General features: G+C 37.4%; 1 protein-coding gene across 1 annotated transcript in view; it reads left to right on the forward strand.

The window, feature by feature from the left end:
• Window positions 1–24,003, forward strand: part of LOC111587080 (receptor activity-modifying protein 3-like) — a 45,891-nt gene that overhangs the window by 17,389 nt on the left and 4,499 nt on the right. The window contains exons 2-3 of the mRNA XM_023296898.3: window positions 13,687–13,716; window positions 14,411–14,570. Of these exons, the coding sequence (XP_023152666.1) occupies window positions 13,687–13,716; window positions 14,411–14,570 (190 nt within the window). The remainder of the gene's footprint in view (window positions 1–13,686; window positions 13,717–14,410; window positions 14,571–24,003) is intronic.

Genomic DNA, 24,003 nt, shown 5'->3' on the forward strand with positions numbered 1-24,003 from the left:
TATGAAAATGTAAGGTGTTGAAAGGTTTCCCACAGATTGTGATCCCACTGATCTTTGATCTTTCATTTTTGAGGCCAAATACAAGCACTTCAATCTTGTCTGCAGGAGACTTGAAACTAGTGATTGAGACCACAAACTCTTTAGAAGAATATTTACTGAGGTAACAAATCAAGTAAGAAATAGGCTTATTTCCTCATAGGTTTCTATACAGTTGAACTTCTTTTTCAGTCGCCCCCTGCTGGCGGTTAGAAAGAATGCATGTTTTAAATACTTCGCTTTTCAAACCAAGAAGCTGCATCCATCTTTAACATACAATCTGTGGCTAGTTAGCCTAACATGTTAGCTGGTTGTTATTAACTAAGATATTTAAGAATAAAATAGCCTTTTATGGAAGACAGTGTTTAGTGTGTGGATTCAGGAAAAGAAATGGGTATTTATAAGATGCGGATCACAGTGTTTATACTTCTCTTTGCCGTGGGCCAACTATGGATGGGTCAAACCATCCTGCCCCAGCACCAAGAGTGAGATTTTAAGGTACGTTGGGTCAGAGAATGGTGTTGCCTTTCAGAAAGCTCAGTAGTTCTAAGATGGAACAGCCTGACCTTCACTGTAGGATCTAAATATATCTGGGGACTGATTTCTCTTTGCCAGCATCCAGCTGTAGAAATCACAACTAATGTTCCCTGAGTTCAGACGGAGAAAAACTTTGTTCCAGGAGCATTGCACAAAAAGACATAAAATTGCCAAAGCTGCTTACAGTTGGTGAATTCAAGCAGATTTTACAGGATGTGGAAAATAACACTCCATGTCATTGTGTTTGCCTCTTTATTACGTTTACTTTGTTTTAGATTGGAAAATAATATCTGTTTACCCATCCTGACTGGATATTATTTTTACTGCTCTGTAACATGTGACCACCAACATCCTGAAAGATAAAAAACTAAATATACTCAAGGAGAGTTGCAGTATTAGATTTCTTTTCAGATGTTGAGGATGTGCATTTCTTCCTCCATTTTCTTCCCTCTTCCTCACTCTTCCTCCTCCTGTCCATCTCTCTTTTCCTTCTTTCTCTCCATCAGCCTGTAGAAACCTGAGCTGGTTTTTTGGTCTATTTATCTGCACTGAAAGACAGAGAGAGGGGGACAGACGGTGCAGCAGAAGGAGAAAGAGACAAAACGACATTTGATTCATTCCTCCTTTTAAATTCTTGGATGGGATTTCATAGACAGGACACATTAATGCTGTGGGCGCTGACAGAGAGCCAGGCGAAGCTTCCCTAAAGTCCCGCTTACGATACATTATTCCATCCTTTCATATGTTCAAATGTGTCATAAAATCCAAAGTTCATTTTTCAGTCAAAAAACTGTTTCCTCTCTAATTCCTCCTCTAAACTGCTCCTCTTAAGCTATTACCTTCCTGTACGAATAATAATAATGACAAGGCAGTTCTGACGTTAGATCCAGGTTCTTAAGCCAGTCCTGCCACTTCCGTATGAGCTTTAAATCTATTCGGACACTGTTGGCACTTCATCTGGCTTCTTTCATCTTCTGTTTCCTCTCATCTATATTTATCCGAGCGGCTCTGGATGGCAGTGTTTCAGCCGAGGCCGTGTTCAGCTGGCGCTCTGTCAGCCTGCACCTACCAACACCTTGATTTAATTCCCACCCAGTTTAAAATAACTCCACTTGGCCTGCATAATTTACTCTTTCAACGCTGCTTTAATGTAGAGCTGAGGCTGCATTTATGTTTGAGAGCACAAGGTAAAAGTTCAAAGCTCACTCTCATTTAAAAAGCTTGCGGCATTGAAAGTATGTAACGATCACTGCTTACAGCATCATGTTCAAGTTAAACTAACTCTTCAGCTATTTCATAGGGAGTCTTACATTTGCAGCTTGTTAGTGTCTTGCTAATTTTAAACTCCCACATGCAGAGAATCTAATGAATACCCAACAGTTTGGTTAATTCCTTTCTTTATAAAGCGAGGATTATAATAAGACTTAATTATGCCAGTGTTATTATGCCTGTGTTTACCGCCTGCGTCTTTTCAAAAGTATCTATTGTTCTCTGAATTTTGGTGCAAATTAAAGTGTCCCTTTGAAAAGACAAGAGTGACGCAGAATAGAATCCAAACCTTAAAATTAGAAAAAGCTATTAAAATGTTCATTTGATGGGATGATTGTGTTTTTGCACTGTGCTGTTTGAAAAAAAAACTTTATCCAGGACAAGCTACATCCACATGAACAGCAATATAAGGGTCATTCTAGAATTGGAGGACATTTTACGTCCCAGCCATCAAATTTCAAATAATCCACGTACAAAATACTAAAACATGCAGTTGTTGTGTAAATGTACTTGTCCTGAGACCAAATCTAAAAAACAAAAAAACAATAGGAGAAAATAATGATTGAAAATATTTTTAAAAATACCAAATGAGTCTGGAGTTTCCCCTAAACTGCCATTTTTCTCTTGTCCCACCCCTGATGACCAAATTGAATCTCAAATAAAACAGTTAAAATGAAATTTAAATCTCCGTTTTTTGATATTATTTTTTTCATTGATGTCTTTTGTAATTGTGGGAATATTTTTTTAATCAACGTAATATTTTGATTTAATTATTATGCATGGAACATGTTAGCATAATCTTTTTAGCTGGTAGAAGAAGAAGAAAACAGTGAATCCCATGAAACACTGGAATTGACATCAGCAAACAGTTTTCCAAAACAATGTGTAGAGCAAAGATCTGTCCTCTCTTCTATTTTTCATCTTTTCATCCCATTGTCAGCCTTGATTGAATGTCTCACTCTACCTCATATTATCAGGATCAGACTAATTCTTTGGACTGTTTTCCATCAGTCAGTTTGTCCTCTTGGTCAGCAGTAACAGCAGCTAAATATCTAGCTTCTACTGCTGAGAAAAAGATCACATTAGCATGGATTAGCAACCCTGTTACTGTGATTACAGTAGGGTTAGCAAATAACAAATAAAACATGGAATTAAAATGATAATGAAATAATTTGCTTGTCGTACTTCAATCACTAACTAAGAGAGGGGGCAAAATGTTAAAAGCATCTAATAGTGGCATAAAAACTGAAGGAAAGGGTGACAAGGATTACCGAAAATTAAGATATTCTGACCCATATAGGTGAGAAGCATATAGGTGAGATTAAGAAAATGGTGCAACTATAAAAGAAAATTCAAAAGAAAGAGAAAATATTAAAAGAGCAAACTGGTCAGTGGATAAAAGCAGGGCAACAAAAAGAAACTAAGAGTAGACATTACTATGGTGGCCTCAGGATGAACTAAAGTAAAGAGAAAACAGATGAGCTTTTTACTTTGATTTGAAATCATTAAATTAAAGGTCTGCCTGAGTGAAGAGGAACCTAACGGCCTGATGAATGATCTGAAAATAGTTGAGCAGCTGGTTGAATGGAGAAATAAACAACCATCCGTGATGAAATATTTAATGATTCCGCTGCATCTAATGAGAGGCTGTGAGTGTGAGTTAATGTGAAACAGATCATTTCTCAAATGTCTAATTTACATTTTCAACAAAATGAAAATACACCGTTCAGATAGCCGTCATTCATCCGTGTTTCAATTGAAAACCAGCTTACACTTAGAGGTACTGCAGATTGGCTCTCATGGTTTCAGTAAATTGGAGGCTGCAGTCCACAGCTCACAGCTATAAAGTATCTGATATTGCAGAGGCAGCTGTGGGTAAATTGCATAGCCGTTATTCATCTTCTCTGCAGAGGCTTGGTGGGAGAAGCTGCCGGAAGGCTCTCATGGCAATTTGTTACACATGCTGCAAAAAAAACTTTAAAGCTGCACAATTTTATCACTTTTATAGAAAAAAAATTGCATTTTATACTGTAGCTCAGATACTGTACTTTCTGCTGCTAAATGCTTTGCTGAGTTGCAATCAGTCAGTTTGTGAACTACAAGAGGAGTTTGGATCCTCTTTAAAAGACATGAGCACAGCTGGAAACACCGTCTGTGAAATTTTGGGAGGCCTCTAAAATGCTGACAACATGCTGTTACTCCGCCGTTATGTGACGATCGGCGTACGATTGTCTGTCTGTTAGCAACATTACTCAAAAACAGACTAACGGATTTGGATGAAATTTTCTGGGAAGGTCAGACATGACACAAGGACCACCTGATTTGATTCTGGCAGTGATGTGGCTTATAGTCTGGATCTACGGATTTGTTAAAGATTTCTGTATCATTGCAAGATAGTAGCATGGCATCACTGTAACCATGACAACAAGTGAACACTACGTCAGCTGCCTGCTGACGATCACATGATTGTGATCCTGCTACAAATCCACCGTTGCGGACTTACCAGGATGTTTCCATTGGACATGATACAAGGAACAACTGATTAAATTGTGGGGGTGTTTCTGAGTCCCATCAGTTCCCGCCACCCGCTACATATTTAGGTCACGCCATTCGGTATCCATACAAAACGTACACATGCAGAACACACACTTATGATCAGCGCAAGGCCATTTTGTTTGTGGGTACATCAATATTAAATGGACACATTCTATGTTGCAGTGATTTCTGTCGTGAATTTTTTCAAGATCTGTCGGAAATCATACAATGACTGCGATCTCTAAATGCTTTTCTTGTTTTTGATATGCTTTTTATTTTTATATCTTCAACCTCATTGATCGTGGCTAAAATTAAGCAGTTATTCATGCATGAGGGTGATTCATCGCTAATTCACATCAATAAAGATTCCACCCTGCATGCTGTCCATGCCATCACCACTGAAGTCTGCTGGCACCATATTATAAACATCAACCACTTTAAGGGTCATTCCAGAACTGGAGGACATTTGGGCTTCAAAATGTTTGAAAAATAGACCTTCTCTGTTACAGTTTTCTGCCCTACATTCGTCAATAATAGGTAATAAACTATCAAAGGCTTGATTGGCTCAGCTTACACATCAATGGTAGCATTTTAATTCCATGTTTTATTTGTTATTTGCTTACCCTACTCTAATCACAGTACCAGGGTTGCTAATCCATGCTAATGTGATCTTTTTCTCAGCAGTAGAAGCTAGATATTTAGCTGCTGTTACTGCAGACCAAGAGGACAAACTGACTGATGGAAAGCAGTAAAGAAAAAAGTAAAAATAATTTGTTGTATTGTGATAATATGAGGTAGAGAAGATGTTCAATGAAGGCTGACAATGTTCTGAAAATATGAAAAATAGAAGAGATAACTTAGCTGTGCTCTACTCATTCTTTAGGAAACTGTTTGATGACGTTAATTCCAGCGTTTCACGTGATTCACTGTTTTCTTCTTCTACCAGCTAAAAAGGTTATGCTAACAGGGTTGTTGTGGGACACAGGTTCAATGCATTATAATTATTATTTAAAATATTATGTTGATTAAAAAATGCTCCCACAATTACAGGAGACATCAATGAAAAAAATAAGACCAAAAAACGGAGATTTAAATTTCATTTTAACTGTTTTATTTGAGATTCAGTTTGGTCATCAGGGGGATGGGACAAGAGAAAAATGGCATTTTAGGTGGAACTCCAGACTTATTTGGTATTTTAAAAAATATTTTCACACATTCTTTTCTCCTAATTTTTTTTAGATTTGGTCTCAGGACAAGTACATTTACACAACAACTGCATGTTTTAGTATTTTAGAAATGGGTTTTTTGAAATCTGATGAGTGGGACACAAAATGTCCTTCAATTCTGGATGACTCTTAACTCAAATATTAGAAAAGAAACATACTTATGTGATTCCAGTTGCTTTAAAACAAAACAGAAGATCAATAAAATAAAATTCAGCAAATGATTTTTACCATTACATTGTTTAAGATAGTCATGTCCTTTTTGCTATAAAGGGTATGAATACATGTGATCACACTGGTGAGCAAGTTAGCACAAAAAATCTGCTCTTTCACAGATCATGGTTTGGTGTACAGTGTACAGAAATGCTTGTTGGGGCAACTTTTCTGTCAGTATTGGATTATAGTGACATTTAACTCACTTCAGCAGCACTTCTTAGCTCCTGGACTGTATGAGTGAACCTGAACCAGGAATTATCATCTCTGTGAGCTGTATGCTAACGCTGGGTGGCCCTGCCTCTCTGGAACATGAGACAAACACCAAATTTTATTTGTTTGTAAGCTTCTTACAGTTCTTCTTTTTTTTTTTTTTTTTACTCCATTGTTGTCTGTAATGTGGGCGTTATTGAACAGGTGATTGGATTACGCTGCAGGTGCTGCTTTTACTGAGCTTGGAAAATCCAGTTTTCCTCACTGTGCTGCTGCAGAACAAACTAAAGCTGGCCTTGTTTTCATCCTGAGGGTGTTTCAGTGTCATTTTGTTTAAATTTATATGTATTTATTTTCTTGAAGTTTATTTTTTATTACTATTTGCATTACTATTCATTTAAACTTCATATTGAAATGCCCTCTCTCTTGTTATTTTTGTGCTTTTTTACCTCTCTGTATCGTAAATAAGACCTTTGTTACCAACCTTTAGTTTAAGTAAAAGGTTGTATGAATGAGTAAAAAACTTAAATAATGTGTTATACTATGAAATTAGTTGCCTGTAAAGTAATGTACTAACAAATAATTATTAATATTATTTCATGGAGCATTTTGTCATCTGTTAGCTCATTGTTTTGCCTTTAAGATCTGCGATTTTGTCCCATCTTTGGCTCCTGTTTTCACTGAATAAGACTCTGATAAAGCAACTATCTGGTGATCATAGTGGAGCATTTAGCTGCTAAAGAGACAAATATTACATTTAGATTAAAAGATTGATGCCATTCTCATATTCTTCTACATCCAGCTCTTTTTTTCCCCCGGGTTTTACATAAATCCAGTTGTTTCTTGTCTTCATGCTCGTTTCCCAGAGTATATTTTAATGTTTCTCCGTATCTTTAGTCTCACTATCTCCACGTTGATAGAAAACAAGTGATACTGCATCAAAAAATTCCCCTGGTGTTTTATCTGCTTTTTAAACCCAGCGTGTCAGCGAATCATTTGGAAATTTGTCACACAACAGGATGAAATATTTGCTAAGCTGCTGTAACTCGGCTCATGAATGATTATATAACGTGACCAAATCTCTCAAATCCCTGATGCCGGTTCTGTCCGTGTTTCCTCTGTTCATAAAGCTGATGGAGGGAATTTAGTTTCAAACCTCCTGCTGATTTCATACTGAAGAGAATCCAGCTGCTAGATTATTGTTGCAGGTTCACCAGTCCCTCCATCCGGCTTGTGTTTATTAATAACAAACAGACATTATGTGTCTTTGGCAGGATTATGAGTCGACACTATATGAGAATCACATAGTGATAGTAAGAGGAACAGCATGACTTGTTTGTGTAAAGGATTCTCATTAAGCTGGACGCACCAGCAATCAACTAATCCTGACATCAAACAATATTTCATGAAAAAGTAAATTTCATTAATATACATAGAATAACACCGTGTGTATTCAAATATATTAAAATGTATATAATATAATGTATCATGGTATGAACAGATTTTTAAGCAGAATATAATGTACAAAAATCAATGAATACTGCAGATGTTTTTACAGAATCAGAATAATAACTTGTGTGAAGAATAACACTAATATTTGGAACTTTAGTCTTCCACCTGTGTGCCAATATGACAGACTATTCCAGTTTGTTACACTAAGTTGAACAATGTGCCTTTCACTGGCCTTGTGCTTATGTGCGTTAATATTTCATCAAATGGAAAAAGAACAAGTAAAGTTGTGGAATTTTTTCCTTTTATTTTGCAGATTTAAAAAAAAATTGCAAAAATTACAAAAAATTGACAGAATTTCGTTGTTTTTATATATATATATATATATATATATATATATATATATATATATATATACATACACACACCTTCTCATTCAGTACTTTTTATTTATTTGTATTATTTTTTACATTGTAGATTAATACTGAAGATTAACACTTTTTTATAATTCCATATGTATTCTTTTATAGTTTTGATGTCTTCAATATTAATCTATATTGTAGAAAATCATCTGTATGTAATGTTCTCTGCAATTTTTGCACTTTGTTTTTCTTTCTTATTTGGTCTTGAACTGCCTTTATACTTTTTCTTTTGGAGCTGCTGTAACGGTGAACTGTGGGATCAATAAAGTTTATCTCATCTCATAATTAAATAAAAAGCATTGAATGAGAAGGTGTGTCCAAACTTTTGACTGGTAGTGTACATAAACACGTAACTTTGAATAACTAAAAAAACATTTTTTAACATATTTTTGTGATGTTAAAAGAAATTAAAATACATTCACAAATGTATCATAATTTAACAAAATTTCCTCCTTTTTTAAACAGATACTAAAAATATAAAATTTAGGTTGACAATAAAATAAACATTGGTGTCATTTTACATTAATTTGTATGTTAAATGAAGTGTATTTTGAAAAATTGGATGTATTTTCATCTTTGTACAATATAGGCACTGCTAATCAAAGAAAATCTGTCTATACCATTATATATTGTTTGTTATTTCATTGTTTATATACTTGCAGCTATTACCTATTAAACATTAAAAAGCTCTACAAAACACACACGATCTCATGTAAAATTAAGGCCAGAAAATGTAATTTTAACTGTTGATGGTTATTTTAAAGAATTTTACAGTTTTTTTAATGCTCCAGCTGCCAGAATATTACAATATTTTAAAACTTTTTTAAAGCCTTTTTTGTCTGTCTGTTTGTTTGTTTTACAGTGCACTTCTGAATTTTAGTCCAGGTGGCCCAAAATGAACAGATCAGCAGCTTACATTGGATGTGTGATTCCTCACAGAACGCAATAAGAGCACTTAGTTGTGGCGCAGTCCATCAATCCTAACTAGGACCAACAACTGACCTCAGTTCAGCTGTTGTATCAGTTGCTGGTTGGTTGTTCCCAGCTTGTTAAAACACTGCAACATAAAGCAGAATCCAGACACTCTGGTCAAATATTCATATTGAAGAGTACAAAATAGTGCTTTTAAGTAGATATTATTTGTGAGCACTATATAAAGCTGTAATGTCAAACCCTAACATATATAGTCAGTTTTAGATTAAAAGAGTGCTGTCAGTGACTGACATCCACTTCAGATATGAGAGTCTGAAAATGATTAACCTCCAACTGTCAAGGTGAAGTGCTTCATTTGTATCTCAGTAAACATGAGCATTTGAATATATTTTATATTTACTGTATTGTTTTTCATTTATTTTAAAGCTCTTGATGTGTCAAGTAAAAACAAAAAAAGACTTTTGGGATGTATTTGTGTCTAAATAATCTAATTTAAGTGTTTATCATCACAAGATGTTAGCAGCTTTTTATTGTACTTTCTGGCGAAACATGACAACACATATAATACCATACTTACAGGTGTGGCATCCACATGTAATAATACATAAAATGTCTTTACATATTCTTTCCTAAATGTTGATGGATGCTGCAGAGCTCATGCTATCATGTGTGGCTTGTTTTCATGAACGGTATTTGGATTTGCAGTACAGGAGCTGATGTACTCGAGATGTATTTATGTTGGATGATGTGCACGAGATGTTATTTTTGGACTCGCCTGCATGAGGATTACTGTCGGGAGAAATTACATGCAAGGGGAGACCTGTGGGAGCGAGAGGGCGGAAAGCCAACTTTTGAAATCAGAGTGGGAGAACTTTGGAATCGTGTAATTTTTAGAGTGCTCTGTCATATTTGGTCTGACGTATCGATCAGTGAACACAAAGGACTGATCTTCTGTGTGCTCTGAGGATCTTGAGAAATGATTTTCTGTCTCTGTGTGCATCTTCAAACTTCCCTAATGCCCTGCTGAAGAGAATGCAGGTAGATTGTTATGTTCTGAAAAAGAGGATTGCAGTGATATCCAATTAATGTAATTGGATATTCTGAGGCAGCGACTCTAACTGTATCTTGATCCGGTCTGTGACATCCGGGAGAGACCGTCACCCTCAGAGCCTCTCAAACAGCTGGTTTGAATCCTCAACATCTGTGAAAATCTCAGGATCACACATCCCTGCTCCTATTAAACTTGTGCTAACCTCTTAATGAGATTCAGGTCAGATTTCTGTCACAATTTCACAGCGATTTTGGAAAATCAATGGGATGGAAGCAGTGGTGGAATAACTAAGTACTTCTACTGAATAACTGAACTTGTTTGCACTCTGAAATTTGACACTTTTCATTTATTTTCCACCACACTTTGAGAGGGAAATATTGCACGTTTGCCTGACAGCTTTAGTTACTCCTTACTTTACAAATCAATCTTTTGACATATGTATAAAGAGCTTATGAAATAGTGCATAATACTTTATTATAGATTTTATATATACTGTATAGAAGTAAAAGTGACTGGCATAAATTGAAAAACTCTTGATAATTGCTATAGTCATTTTCATGTAAAAAGAACACCTACATTTTGTTGGTATGAAACAATTTTCAAATTTTTTTCAAGTCAAGTAATCAGTGAATTAACTGAAAGCATGAATCCATAATGGAAATGCTCATTATAATTAATCATTTATCATCGTTCATATTACAGTTATTACTTTGCAGCTTGATCTGTAAATAGATGTGCTCCAAATCAATCCAACAAAACAGCAACAGACTGCTTTTTTGTAAATGTAAAAGTTTCCTCACATAATTTTACTTCAGGATTCATTTCATTGTTGGGCTTTTACTTATAATGGTGTGTCTTTGGAGTGTTGTATCAGTATTTTATTTATGGAAAGCCTCTTAATGCTTCTTCCACCCCTGAGAGAAAGTAGATAAAAATATTTGATTCCATTCAGTTCAGTTCAGCGTTATTGATACAGAAACACATCACAACATAAGTAACAAGAAAAGCACTCAGAGCGCAGTACTCCGCCAAGGCTGCTCAGTCGCTGAAATCCTGAAATCCTGAAAAAAAATCCTGAAACAACTTGTGGCAGAAATCACAGCACCATAGGATTTAACCATTTAATACAGATGTACCCACAAACAAAATGACCTTGCACTCAGAATAGGTGTGTGTTCTGCATGTGTACGTTATGTACGGATATCAAATCGCATTATGATTTCTGATGGATAAGTCCCGATAAGTCTGCAGCGGTGGATTAGTAGTAGGATTTCAATCATGTGATCGTCAACAGGCAGCTGACGTAGTGTTCACTTGTTGTCATAGTTACAATGACGCGCTGCCATCTCGCAATGATACAGAAATTTTTAACAAATCCATGGATCCAGACTTTAAGCCGCATCACTGCCAAAATCTAATCACTTGGTGCTTGTGTCATTTCTGACCTTCCCTGAAAATTTCATCCAAATCCGTTGTTCCTTTTTTGAGTAATGTTGCTAACAGACGGAATAACAGACATACAGACAGACAAACATATGCCGGTTTGTCACATAAGTCCACCACATTCTTTAGCGGAGTAATTATTAGGTTACTTTGCATAGCAACGTGGAGATCTTACAATTTTATATTATAGAGCAACCCTTTAATGAAGAAAAACTCCTCTTTCACATTAAAAACTTCCAGCAGAAGCAGGCTCAGGGAGGGCGGAGATCTGCCTCCAGGTGCATAAGAGAATAATAAAGTCTGTGCAGGTTGATGAGGCCAATAACCAGAGATTAGAAACATGTACAGCAGCTCTGCAGCCAGAGATACCTGCAGAGAGAAACTACAGAAGAGAGACATGCAGTGGCATATAAATATATAGAGAATGAAAGAGAAGAGAGTGCTCACTTGTTTTCTTGCCAAGCATTAGATGAGATTTATTCTGGATTTTTGTACACCACAGGTTCTGTAATAATTAAACAAACAAGTACAGAGCAAGTCTCTGTGCGTAGCTAAGCTGTAGATTCACATTTAGCATAATTCCATAATTCCTCCTATTAAAAAATCTGTAAACCAAAACATTTTTCTTTCATCTTGTTCGAGCAAAACGACATCGACACAGAACCTTAGTCCAAGTCAGATCAGAAACTACACAAATAATTGTTGTAACTCTAATATTTAAGACAAACACAAAGAAAAATAATCGGATCACATCAGAACACTCCACCCCCAAACATCCGGACATGCTCAAACAGGGAAGTCTCTATATTTAGTGCAGGCTAACTTGGTAACAGTGTTTGTCCTGCAGGGCGTCTTTCAAACTGATCCTCTGCTTTGTAAGTGTGCCACTTCAAAGGGAGATTCCTTCCTGTGCAGCAGCTTGTTTAGGTTTGGTCATGTCGTAAAAATGAGCTGCAGTGTGCAGGACTTCGGATCAGAGAAAAGGTGGACAAAAAAAAAAGGGTCACCATCCCAGTCACTCTGATGCAGTTCATAAGCTCTCAGCCCTGCCTGTAATGTTGTGTTTGACCATAACACAGCCAGTAATTGCATCACATCTAAATGCACCTGGTGGAAACAGCTTCAGCTTAAAGGGGTTGATGCAACTGAGATTATCCCTGTATGCGATGTGTCAGTAATAATAATCTGCTGCCTGATGCGAATCAAAACAATAATCAGCTCTCCTGCTTGTTTGGTTCTGACACGCAACAGGCCTTCATCAAAAGATTGATTGTCTAATAATGACCTCATTACGCCTCGCAATAACCACACCACGAGATGCGCAAGATTGTTTATAAGTCAGAATATAAATGTGTTGTTTATATAAGGTGAGCTAAGTAGCTGCTGTGGAGGCAAAAAGATCAGTGGCAAGTGTCGGCTGATGGACCCTGATTTTTTTTCTTACCTCATTTTTTTACACCTTGTACACACTGATTATTCCTCAGTTTAAAAAGATATTCTGTCAACGTGATGCTCTGCAATACATAAAGGGCCATTCTACATCAACAACACATCAAATACCAGGACAGTAATACTGGACACAGTGAATGCAGAGGCTAAAATGTGAAGACAAAAGTATAAGTATCTGTCATTATTGTTGTTTTTACAGGCACATGCTCATCACTCAAATCACCGATGCATGAACTGAGCTCTAAGTCCACATGAATACATACTAACTGGATAAACACTCACTTTTCTGCACTTTATTAGGCATTTGGCAAAAATCTACAACATTATTAGGATGTGGATGTCAGGCGCAAACATAAAGGAAAATGTATGTTTAGCAGAATATCATTATTAATGTAGATAAGGTCTTAATATTCGTTGTGTGGAAATTCATTCATCAACTCAATTCTTCACCAAACTAGACATGACGGTTCACTGTGGCTGTTCTTTCTTGGAAAAGCTTATTTAGAAGTGATTCAGTGAGAAATAAGCACTCCTTAAAAGCTTGTTGATTACATGAAATTATTACCAACCTTGCTGAAAAGATACAGCATTGTATCTTCAGGAGATTCACAGCTGAAGTCTCCATGTGATTCAGCTTTGTGTAGTTTAAATGCAGAGAGTATTCTGAGTGGTGTGGTTTAAACAAATGCTATGTCATTGATTTTGAAGTTGCTGGATTGGCATGTCTATCATGAATTTCCCTCTGCAAATGCAGATTTAATCAAGACAAAGGGCAAAGGTCAATGACAAGCAAACATGTCATACGTGATTATAACAGCCATGAGGGAAAAGCTGAGCAGATGATGACAGAGTGGAAAGTTAAAGGTAAAAGGTGTCAGTTTGTTCTAATGGTCGTCTTTTGTTTTCTTTACAGTGAATGCCTGGATGATGAGAGGGTTGTCAGGTGAGCACTCCATCCATCCATCCATCCATCCATCCATCCATCCATCCATCCATCCATCCATCCATCCATCCATCCATCCATCCATGTTCCATCCATCCATCCATCCATCCATCCATCCATCCATCCATTCAAGTTCCATCCATCCATCCATCCATCCATGTTCCATCCATCCATCCATCCATCCATCCATCCATCCATTCAAGTTCCATCCATCCATCCATCCATCCATGTTCCATCCATCCATCCATCCATCCATCCATCCATCCATCCAAGTTCCATTCTATTCCGTCCATCCGTCCATCCAAGTTCCATTCTATTCCATCCATCCATCCATCCATCCATCCATCCATCCATCCATCCATCCATCCATCCACCAGTATTCATATTAGCAGCTATGACATGATTCAACAAATACAAACACAAAGGTGGAAATGAGACATACTGTAACTGACATTTCTACTCTTCTCCGAACAAAATGAATAAAATTAAACTAATGATGGACGAAAACTATGAGCTGCAGCTTCATGACAGAACCTAATAAGGAAACAGAGACAGCTCATTGATAACACAAGAATACAAACCACCATGAACATCCATCTTAGTCATGTTTCATTACACATATTGTTCTGTTGCGACACACACAAAGCAGGATAGAAGACCTACAAATGCTCTGTTGTTCTTTCTGATCTTTCAGCCACTGACAGCTTCAACATAGAGCCAACTTCTCCCCAGCCGAAGAAGGTCTGCAATGAGTCCCGTCTGCAGTGGGAGATGGAGGTGTGTGGAGAGGACTTCAAGCGGAAGATGGCTCACATAGACCAACAGTACTGGTGTAACCTCACACACTTCATCAGGTATGAGCATATGTGAGGCGTCATCACTGAATTCAAGCAGACTGACAATATAGTAAACTGTTCAAGATGCAGAATCAGAGATGCCAACCTCCTGACACAAAAAATTAGACAGGTTATCTTTAAAAATCAGATTTTCCTAACAAAAATCACATCTCTGCAATAATTTAGGCCTAATGCAGTAATCAGACCACTACATAAACATGTCCTTGTGGTTGGTGCTTAGTATGGCCTAATGACCGATTTGTCTGATGAAATTAGTAAATATTTGCAAGAACTGCTGTAACAAATGCTTCAACACATCTGCTAGTAGGGGCATTGGATTTCTTGGAACTGGAAATGATAGTTTAGCTGTCAAAATAAAAGCTCTAAGTTATTTAGAAACTGAGATATTGACGAAAACCTTTTTCACAGCAAGATCCAAGATGGCAACTGTATAATACTCGGGGCAAATGGAAACATTGTTTTTATGATTGCTTATATTGTAAGGTTTCCAAAAATGTATAGTTTTCATAGTCTCCACAAAAATTCAACCAAAGTTAAAATCCGAACATAGTGAACCAGACTAATAACAAATTCAGCAAATTCATATTGTCACAAAAGTATTTGGACTAATTCATATTCTGTGTGTTACTGTTTTCTGTTGCCATCTTATATGTATGAACTTAGCTGCCAACAAAATGTACAAAACAGCATACTATCTAAAATATGTAGTCAAATAATGATGCATTATGCATTTCAGAACTGTAGCTTCAAAGAGAGAAAAGGAAAAGTGAGCCTGAATCAGACAAAAGCATCTGTGACACTGTAAATGATTCAAATAGAAATAGCTGATAATAGGCTTTGTGGAAAATAGAATGAGAGCTTTTAACAGAGGGGAAAAGACTTCATGTCTTTACTTTAAAAAGTTATGCATAATAAGATGAGTCCCAGATAGTCTATGATAAAAACAGACATTAAATGGTGCATGATAGTTTAAATGAAGTGTGACAAAAAGCAGATGGTTCCTAACATGAGTCATGTAAGTTGCACAGTTGGATCATGAAGCAGACATAACATCTGTGCAGCATCTGTCCATAATCACCTGTAATTTATTGTGGGAAAAAAAATCAAGTTTTGAAGTCTTAAAGAGATCTGTTATGATTCATTAAAAGATTTATGGACTTTTATCCTTGGTGAGATTAACTAACTTGAAGCAGTTTGTGTTTGTGACGAGTAAAGAAGAAACAGTGGGACATTTGTAGCAACCGATCAATGTCAAATGAGTGAACTGATGGAGATGATGGAGGTTTAACTGTATCTATACCTGTGAGGTCATATTTAGAGTTAAAAATGAAAATAAAGCCAACAGGATGATTAAAAACAAAGATCAGTGGTTAAGAATTTCTCTGAGACACATGAATGTTTAATTCCGTTTACAGCTATTTAGTGTCCAGAGATGTGAGAAGGAGCGAGCGTAGTCCTTTGGTATCATCATCAGCACTTCAATTAATCCCTATGAACAGATTTCTGCAGATAGTCGATAGCAGCGGGTGACCTGTGGGTGAACTGCAGGCAGAATGTCTTTCAGTAGGACAGAAATGATGCTGGAATCTGCAAGAAAACAGGAAGCAGGTACAACGTCTGAGGTAAAGACAACTGTATGAAACATTAAATACGTGCATTTGTTTTGCATTCGGCCCAGCAATGGCATGTGTTAAAAAACAGCTTACGTCGGTGACAGTATCAGTTACAGTTGTTCTCCAAAACAGAAGTCCAAAGGCAACTTTAGAAAGGAGTCAGTGTATAATGATGTTAGTGTGTAATGGTGTTACTCTCCCCATAGACCTCACCATTAGTCAAAGGCTGGTTTTGTATCTGCCTGTACTCTCTTAATGTCTTTTCCTTTGTATTCCTGCTGCATGCTGCGTTGTTATCCACTTGTTTGCATCACGGGGAGAAGAGGCATTCATTTAGAGTCAGTTCAGTTTTAATTAAATTTAGAGGTATTTATTGCTGTTAACCTGATTTCCTATATTTGCCAAATGGATCATCTGCTACGACGTACACTCCCACTATTTCTATATGTCCTCGAGGAGATTCAGGACAACAGTGTTGGAGTAACTGTGCGTGTTTGCTTATGTTTTAAAGAGTCTCTTTAGTATGGGGTGATTTCTTAATTATCTACACAGAAAGAAGCATCACTTCCCCCTAAGAGGGCCTTTATAAATTCTTCCTGTTGGTTTAAAATGAAGTGCTGATGTTGAGAATAGTAGAGAAACTCCGCTACACACAGTCAAATTAAAATGTCTCCTTACAATTAAAATAAATAACTGGCTGGTGCAGCTTTAATTTGACAATGATGAAATAGCAAATGCCATATCAAGGAACTCCACTGGAAGCTGTTTTGAAAAGTTACGACTGAGCAAATTTGTCATTTTGTGTCAGAAAGCTGTGAACGATAAAAGACGTGTGAACCCTGTAAATCCACCCAGCTCTCGTCGTTATCACTCCTCCCTTCTCAAACACTGCTGTCATCCTGTCTGAGGGCTCTATATTTGTAGCTTCACTCAAGGGGCTGTCAATCGTGCATGGTGACATTTTTCAGGAAAAACATTTAGATTGATAGAAAGACTGTCATCTATCTGGGCCTCCAGCAGCTGGTTGGATGTCTGCGGGTGGGAGAACAGTTGGAGGTTTTCTTCCCAAAAGCCAGAGCTGTTTTCAAGAAGCATCTGAGCCCTGACCACCCATCTGCATCTATCTTTATCCAGCTTTTCCACCTCATTCCTTCCTCTCACCTCTGGCCTTTCGTATTCATCTTTTTTTCCCTCTGCTTTGACTGCCGAGCCAGAATGTGAGAGGGCGAGCCGTGTTTCTTGCACAATAACGTGCCCATGGGAGTCCAAATAATCATCTGAGTCACTGATTTGTTGCATGGATTCTGGGAAAAAGAGCCATCACCCCCATCCACTGGTCAGACGCTCACTCTGTTTCTTAAATTATGCTTCTTTTTTTGTTCCTCTTAGGAAAATTTATTTCCAGTAAGTCAGTGTTTGTCTGAATACAAGGAAAGGTTAAATGTTTTTAAAAAAGGATAAGCTTTGAGTTGCAAACAGAAGTCTGCCTCCTAGTCGACTTATTGTGTAGGCTTTTTTAAAATTGTGTTGATTTCTTTTATATTTTCACAGAAACAAGAATTGAAGACAAAATAAGAAAAGGTGCAATTGCTTGCCTAATTAGATATTGCAGCTGTGAAAGCAACACCAAATACAAAAGCTACTGGAGTTAAAACTGCTTTACTCTTAATTTTTAGGATAAGATAAACTTTGTTGATCCCACAGTGGGGAAAGTTCACCGTTACAGCAGCTGAAAAAGACAAGGGTATCAGGGCAGTATTAGAATATATTAAAAACACAGTGCAAAAATTGCAAAGAAACATTATATACACAAGATGACATTTTTCAAGAACACTATACAAAAGGATGAGGTTGTAACAAATTATTGCACATACACTACTGTTCAAAAAGTTTGGGGTCACTTAGAAATGTCCTTATTTTTGAAAGAAAAGCATTTTTTTTTCAATGAAGATAACATTAAATTAATCAGAAATACAGTCTAGACATTGGCCCATTAAGACCTACCATTGTACAAGTCTACCAGGACATATTCTTACATTTTTACACACTGTAGTGCAGTTTTTTGGAGTATTATTATTTGCTTTACATCAATGTTACCCTTATATCCCAAGTTTTAATTAAATGTATTGACTTATGTCTTAACTACTACAATAAATTGCTTAAAAGTGCAATAAACCTAAAAAAAATTTTTTTTCTCATATATTTCAAAACACAGAAATTGCAAAGCTGTATCCCTCAAATTTGTAAATGTAAAAAGGTGCACAATATCCTGTGGTCTCCTTTATAAAGATTTTTGTTATGTGCTCTTTTATGGGTATTTTTACAAACCCCTCACGGCAACGAAAACGTGCTCTGAGACATGGTGGATGTGTGAAATGTTCATGTAATTTTCCCGCTGCGGGATGAATAAAGGTTTAATCTATATCTAACTCCCCAGATTTTATATGCGAAAAGAATGGTTGATCTCTCTTATCTGGTTTCAAATCTAACACCAATCAAAAATGAATATGCAATCGTAGCACTGGTGCCCTATAGGGTTAATGTGGTAAATGACTATTCTAGCTGGAAACAGCTGATTTTTAATGGAATATCTCCATAGGGGTACAGAGGAACATTTCCAGCAACCATCACTCCTGTGTTCTAATGCTACATTGTGTTAGCTAAAGGTGTTGAAAGGCTAATTGATGATTAGAAAACCCTTGTGCAGTTATGTTAGCACATGGATAAAAGTGGGAGTTTTCATGGAAAACATTAAACTGCCTGGGTGACCCCAAACTTTTGAACGGTAGCGTAAGTCAATGGAATGTGTATGGAAGGAGAAACAAAGTGCAGCAGTAAATGAGGTAGACCAGTGAAGTTATAATGCAGCATTGTACAGCATGATGTAGGGATGAAGGACCTGCAGAAACGCTCCTTCTTACACTTCGGGTGGAACGGTCTGTCACTACATAAGGAGTTCACAGTCTGATGCAGAGGGTGGGAGGTGTTGTCTATGATGGCGGACAGTTTGCTAAGTGTCTTCTCGTCCATCACCTCAATGGAGTCCAAGGGACAGACACATCCAAACTGTGGCTTATAATAAGCTAAGACAGCTCTTTGACCTTTGTCTTAACCTGGTAGGATCTGCTAAGTTTCACGATGAAAATTCACCAACCAGAATCAGACTTCGTTTGGAAATTCTAAGTACTGATTCTTCACAAACGCAGGATATTGCTGGTTTTACTGTTGCTTGGTGCTGACTGACTTTCACTTGGAGAGGTCCAGATACACGTCTTCTCTCTGTCTTCCCTGCTGGTTTAAAGGAAATCACATAAAACAAAACTGTCACCCGAGCCTATAAATACTTAAGTGGTTTTTTTTTACCCTTTCAAGTGCTGTTTTGGTCCACCTGAAGTGCAGGATGGGTGGTGTAATGTCCGGGCTCTGTTTTTCACATTTTGTTCGTACTCCAGTTCTGCTGAATACTCACTCATATCTGAATGATATAAGGAGGGATTTTCAGAACCACCTTTAAGCCTAAATCTAAAGTGTTGGTGATATCTAAAGCATTGTTTGACAGATGAAAGGCTTCATAAGTGGAGTGTTTCCAAGCCACACTGTGGTGGGAAACACAGCATTGACGTGCCTTTCCAGGAACTTTAACTGCATGAGTCCACATTTTTACGAGACAAACAGCTCATTTTGGGTGTTTAGTGTACGACACTTCATTTACATGACTGTGGAGGACATACTGACTTTCTCAGCAGCAGTTTACTTTGGAGCCTGGAAATCAGTGATAAGAAGGAGAGAGAGAAGGAAAGAGAGAGAGATGGAGGGCAGAAGAGAAACCGGAGAGTGGTGAGAAGGATTGGGCATGGAGAGCGAGGGGCCTCATGTTTAAACAAGCACTGACCCCTGCAGAGCTTCCTCTATTTGACAAATGAGCCGTGCCTCTCTGCAGTGATTGCTGCTGGCCAAACACTCGGCCAGCACGGCTGTTATTGTTAGAAATGAGCCGGTAGAAGCTTGTTGGAGAACAGAAAAGGCGATGGATAGACCACTGTGAGGCTGTGTGTGTACTGTGTGCGCATTAATGCACTTCAATCATTTACTTCTAACAACAAATTGATTTTGTGCCATGAGCAGGTTACAGCTCTGGGAGCAGCTGGGTTTAATGGTGTGCACTCAGGAACAGAGGAACAGTGGTGCTGGTCTGGACCTTTTAATAACATACAGTATATTCATTATTCTGCTCAGTCAATGCATGGACCAGATGCTGTTTTAAAGTCATCAGAGCTTTTTCTGCTGCAACTAATGATAAGCAATCGACCATTTGGTTGAGCAAGGCTCCTTCTAAGTGGGTTACATGGTCATGACACGAGACAGCAGTCATGGAGGGACAGGACTGTGAATAGTTAAAATTACTTCAAGACCTATGAGCTAAAGCTACAATTGCTTTGTGCAAATATGTTCATATTCTGTTTTATTCTGGGGTATGTGTTTAGACTAGGGCTGGGACGCGATTAAAAAAAAGTAATTGAATTAATTATCGGCGGGCAAATTAATTAATCACGATTAATCACATTTTGTCAAATAGCAATATTTGACTCAATAAACAAAGTTTTTCAATTTAAATAAATTTTGGTTGACGACTGAATCAATGAGTAGACATACATGAACTTAAACAACAAAAATGTTTGTTTCATTTATGTTTATCTGCATTTTTCATCTGTCTGCTACATTCACAGATTTCTGCAAACTCAGTGTTATTATTATAGCGATTATATTCAACATTTTAAGACTTTTTGTGAACCCAGGGACTTTCAATGTCTTGAAAAGTGGGCTATTATGGGATGGCTACACCGTTAGCTGTGACCAGGACTGTCGTAGCTAATGTATGGTGCGTCGCCCCAGAGCTCATTCGCATAAGTAATTTTATTTATGTAAATGCGGCATGGGGAGCGGAGGTCCGACGCATTGCGAAGCTTTACTCAAACATCTAAACTAGTTGTTGATGAACTAAAACCAGGACAGATTCAGCAGCTTATTTCTCACCGCAAATGCTTTCAGAAATACTCTTTGCTGAACAGTTTTCATAATAACAGAGAAAGTTTGCAACCGAGTCGCCATGTTGGTCCGACATTCCTGCCCTGATTCACTCAGTGCGTCCTGTACATCTACTTCATAAACATACTTTAAGGTCATTACCGCCACCTACTGGGCTGGAGTGTTCATCAGTGTTCCCGATGTGCCAGAAATTAGGGAACTGAGAAAGATGAGATTAAATGCGTTATTTTTTTCAACGCATTATTTTTTCCTGTAATTAATCATAATTAACACATTAAAGTCCCAGCCCTAGTTTAGATACTTCCTTTTTAGTGAGGACTAAATAAAAAAAATATTTTTTGAGCTTTACAGGTGCTGGTTGTCAGGTTTTGCCAGCTTCTTAAAGGCATAACATGCAAGATTTTGAAAGTAAATATAACATAAACATCACAGCAAACAAGAATCTGCTATGTAACGATGGAGTGGAATAATGAAGGCCTCCACCATGCTCATTCTCTCGATGTTGTAATCTGACCTTCTCTGTTCTGTGTTTTGGCAGCTGGTCTAGCAGCACTTTAGTGCACGTGAGTCCCTCCCTTTGAAACTGTTGGCCCTCCTTGACTTAAAAACAGACCCAGGGTGACCTCCTACATTGTGCTGGAAAAGCAAAACTGCAGTCCAGTATTCAGCCAGTGCTAAAAAATACCTAAAAATTTTAAAACAAAGTAATTCTAAATGTTTTTTATCCAATTTATGTGTTTCATTTTCTTTTTCTTGTGTCTGTTCTGATTTGGTCTTTGTGTGTCTATTTCTACACATGTCCACTCTAGTCTGTACATTAGTGGACCTGGTCTGTCCACAGGTTTGCTCCAATGCAATAAACCATGGAAACAGGCATAAACAGAGCAAAAGAGACACGAGTTGAAAGAGGGGGAGACAGGGGAGGTAAGAGAATGTCACTTAAGGTGACTGCCACTCCTAATGGCCTTTCATTGTATTTCACAATGCTAACGAGGGATAATGGTTGTGACTGGATTGTTTTTTGTTGGCTCTTGTGTACACGACCTAAACAAAAATGAAAGTGTGGGGAGGGAGGAAGGGTGGCTCATGCGCCCATTGTTTTGGTTTATGATGCTGATGCTCTTTAGTGACGTCCAGTTATTCTGAACGTTGCACAGAGAACATTTAAAGAGACATGCTAACTGTTTCTATTTCCACTCTTGATGCTAAGCTCAACTGAGTGGCTGTTAGTTGCTTTATAGTTGCATAGATATGACATGATCAGTCTTTCCTTTAATTCTTAGCAAGAAAATTAGGTATTCTCCATCATGTTGCACTGCTCCCTTAAGTTCTCTCTTAACTTTACTGCCACTCATATGAAGTGACAAGGAAAAAGATGAAATGGTTACCAGAATCATCTGTGAAAAATGGCCAAACTGACATTGAATATAAGCAGTGATATATTACATGGATGCAAAACATGTGCAACTGATTTCAGCAGGTTTTAAATATTAAGCAGTCATATCTTCAGTAACATGAATGACTAGAGTTGCATCAGTTGATCTTTTACAGCATTTAGAATTATGAATATGCTTTTTTTTTGTATGGAATAATGTATCCATGTTCAGGTTAGATACTAGTTTAATTAGAAACACTGGCACCAAAGATACGCTACCAGCAGCTTCAGACCTTTCTACACAAATCTGTGTGTATCTGTGCATGCATGAGTGCGTATGTTCACAGTCTTATGTTCAGCGGTTTAATCAGCTGTGAACCCTCCCAGGGGGTGGACGACAGTTTGAAAATGTGTTAGCTGCTGTGTATTATATCTGGGAAATTATTTCAGAAGTCTGCTTTTCCCTGCATTCTTCACTTCTGCCTGATGTGCATTTTCATTCACTCTCTCACATCCTCAGAAAGTATCAGCTCAACTAAAACTTGCAGTTGAGAGCTTATTTTAAAAGGATTCCCAGTATCTAACTTCATGAATCTAAATAGTTGCATCTGTGCAGAAATGTTCTAAAGAGTTTTCTAATTTCCACTGTAACATATGACATTCCTCTGGCTTAATAGTACACTGACTACGCTGAGATCAGATTTGACAGGAAGCTTTTCTGAGCAAAACACTCTTCTTATCTGTCATGTGGTGCCTTTTTGCCCTGCATGCTCTGCACTATATCTATATGTACACAGTATAAACACACAGTGTGTCTCTCTGCAGACAGCAGGGTTTATTTGATTTGCAGCACTTCAGCAAAGGTCACTGAAAACAATGCCTGCAGCTTCACGTCAGATCCTAACTTACTGTATATGTGCTGTACAGAGGTCGAAACAGTCTAATATATTAGATAACACAACAATGACCTGTTGTTCCTGGTTACAGCTGCTGTTTTACGTTTGTGTGGTACATGTGTCGCAGCTTTACATAAAGTTCTAGATGTTATCTTGTGGGTCAGAGACTGATTGTCAGCATTTATGTGTGGATGTTTCAGCTGTGACAATGCACTCATAAAAGGCAGTAGTTGGTGGGATTATATTGCTTTGTGTTTTCTGTCGGGCTAAGTACACATAATAACCATCTGATGGGCAAAGCTGGCTGGGAGACTTAATGCAGTGAAACGCCACTCATTGTGAATTACATGACATTATACATACATAGCATTACTATTTTTTCCATTACTGTTATTATTTAAAAATTTTTAGCTAAATTATTCCGTTTATTTTGGGGTTTTTTTCACTTCTGAAATCAAACAAATGTCTTGTATAGTTACTGTAATGAATCAGCGTACTGA

Source organism: Amphiprion ocellaris, chromosome 22, assembly GCF_022539595.1.
Source record: "Amphiprion ocellaris isolate individual 3 ecotype Okinawa chromosome 22, ASM2253959v1, whole genome shotgun sequence".
Lineage (NCBI taxonomy): Eukaryota > Metazoa > Chordata > Actinopteri > Pomacentridae > Amphiprion > Amphiprion ocellaris.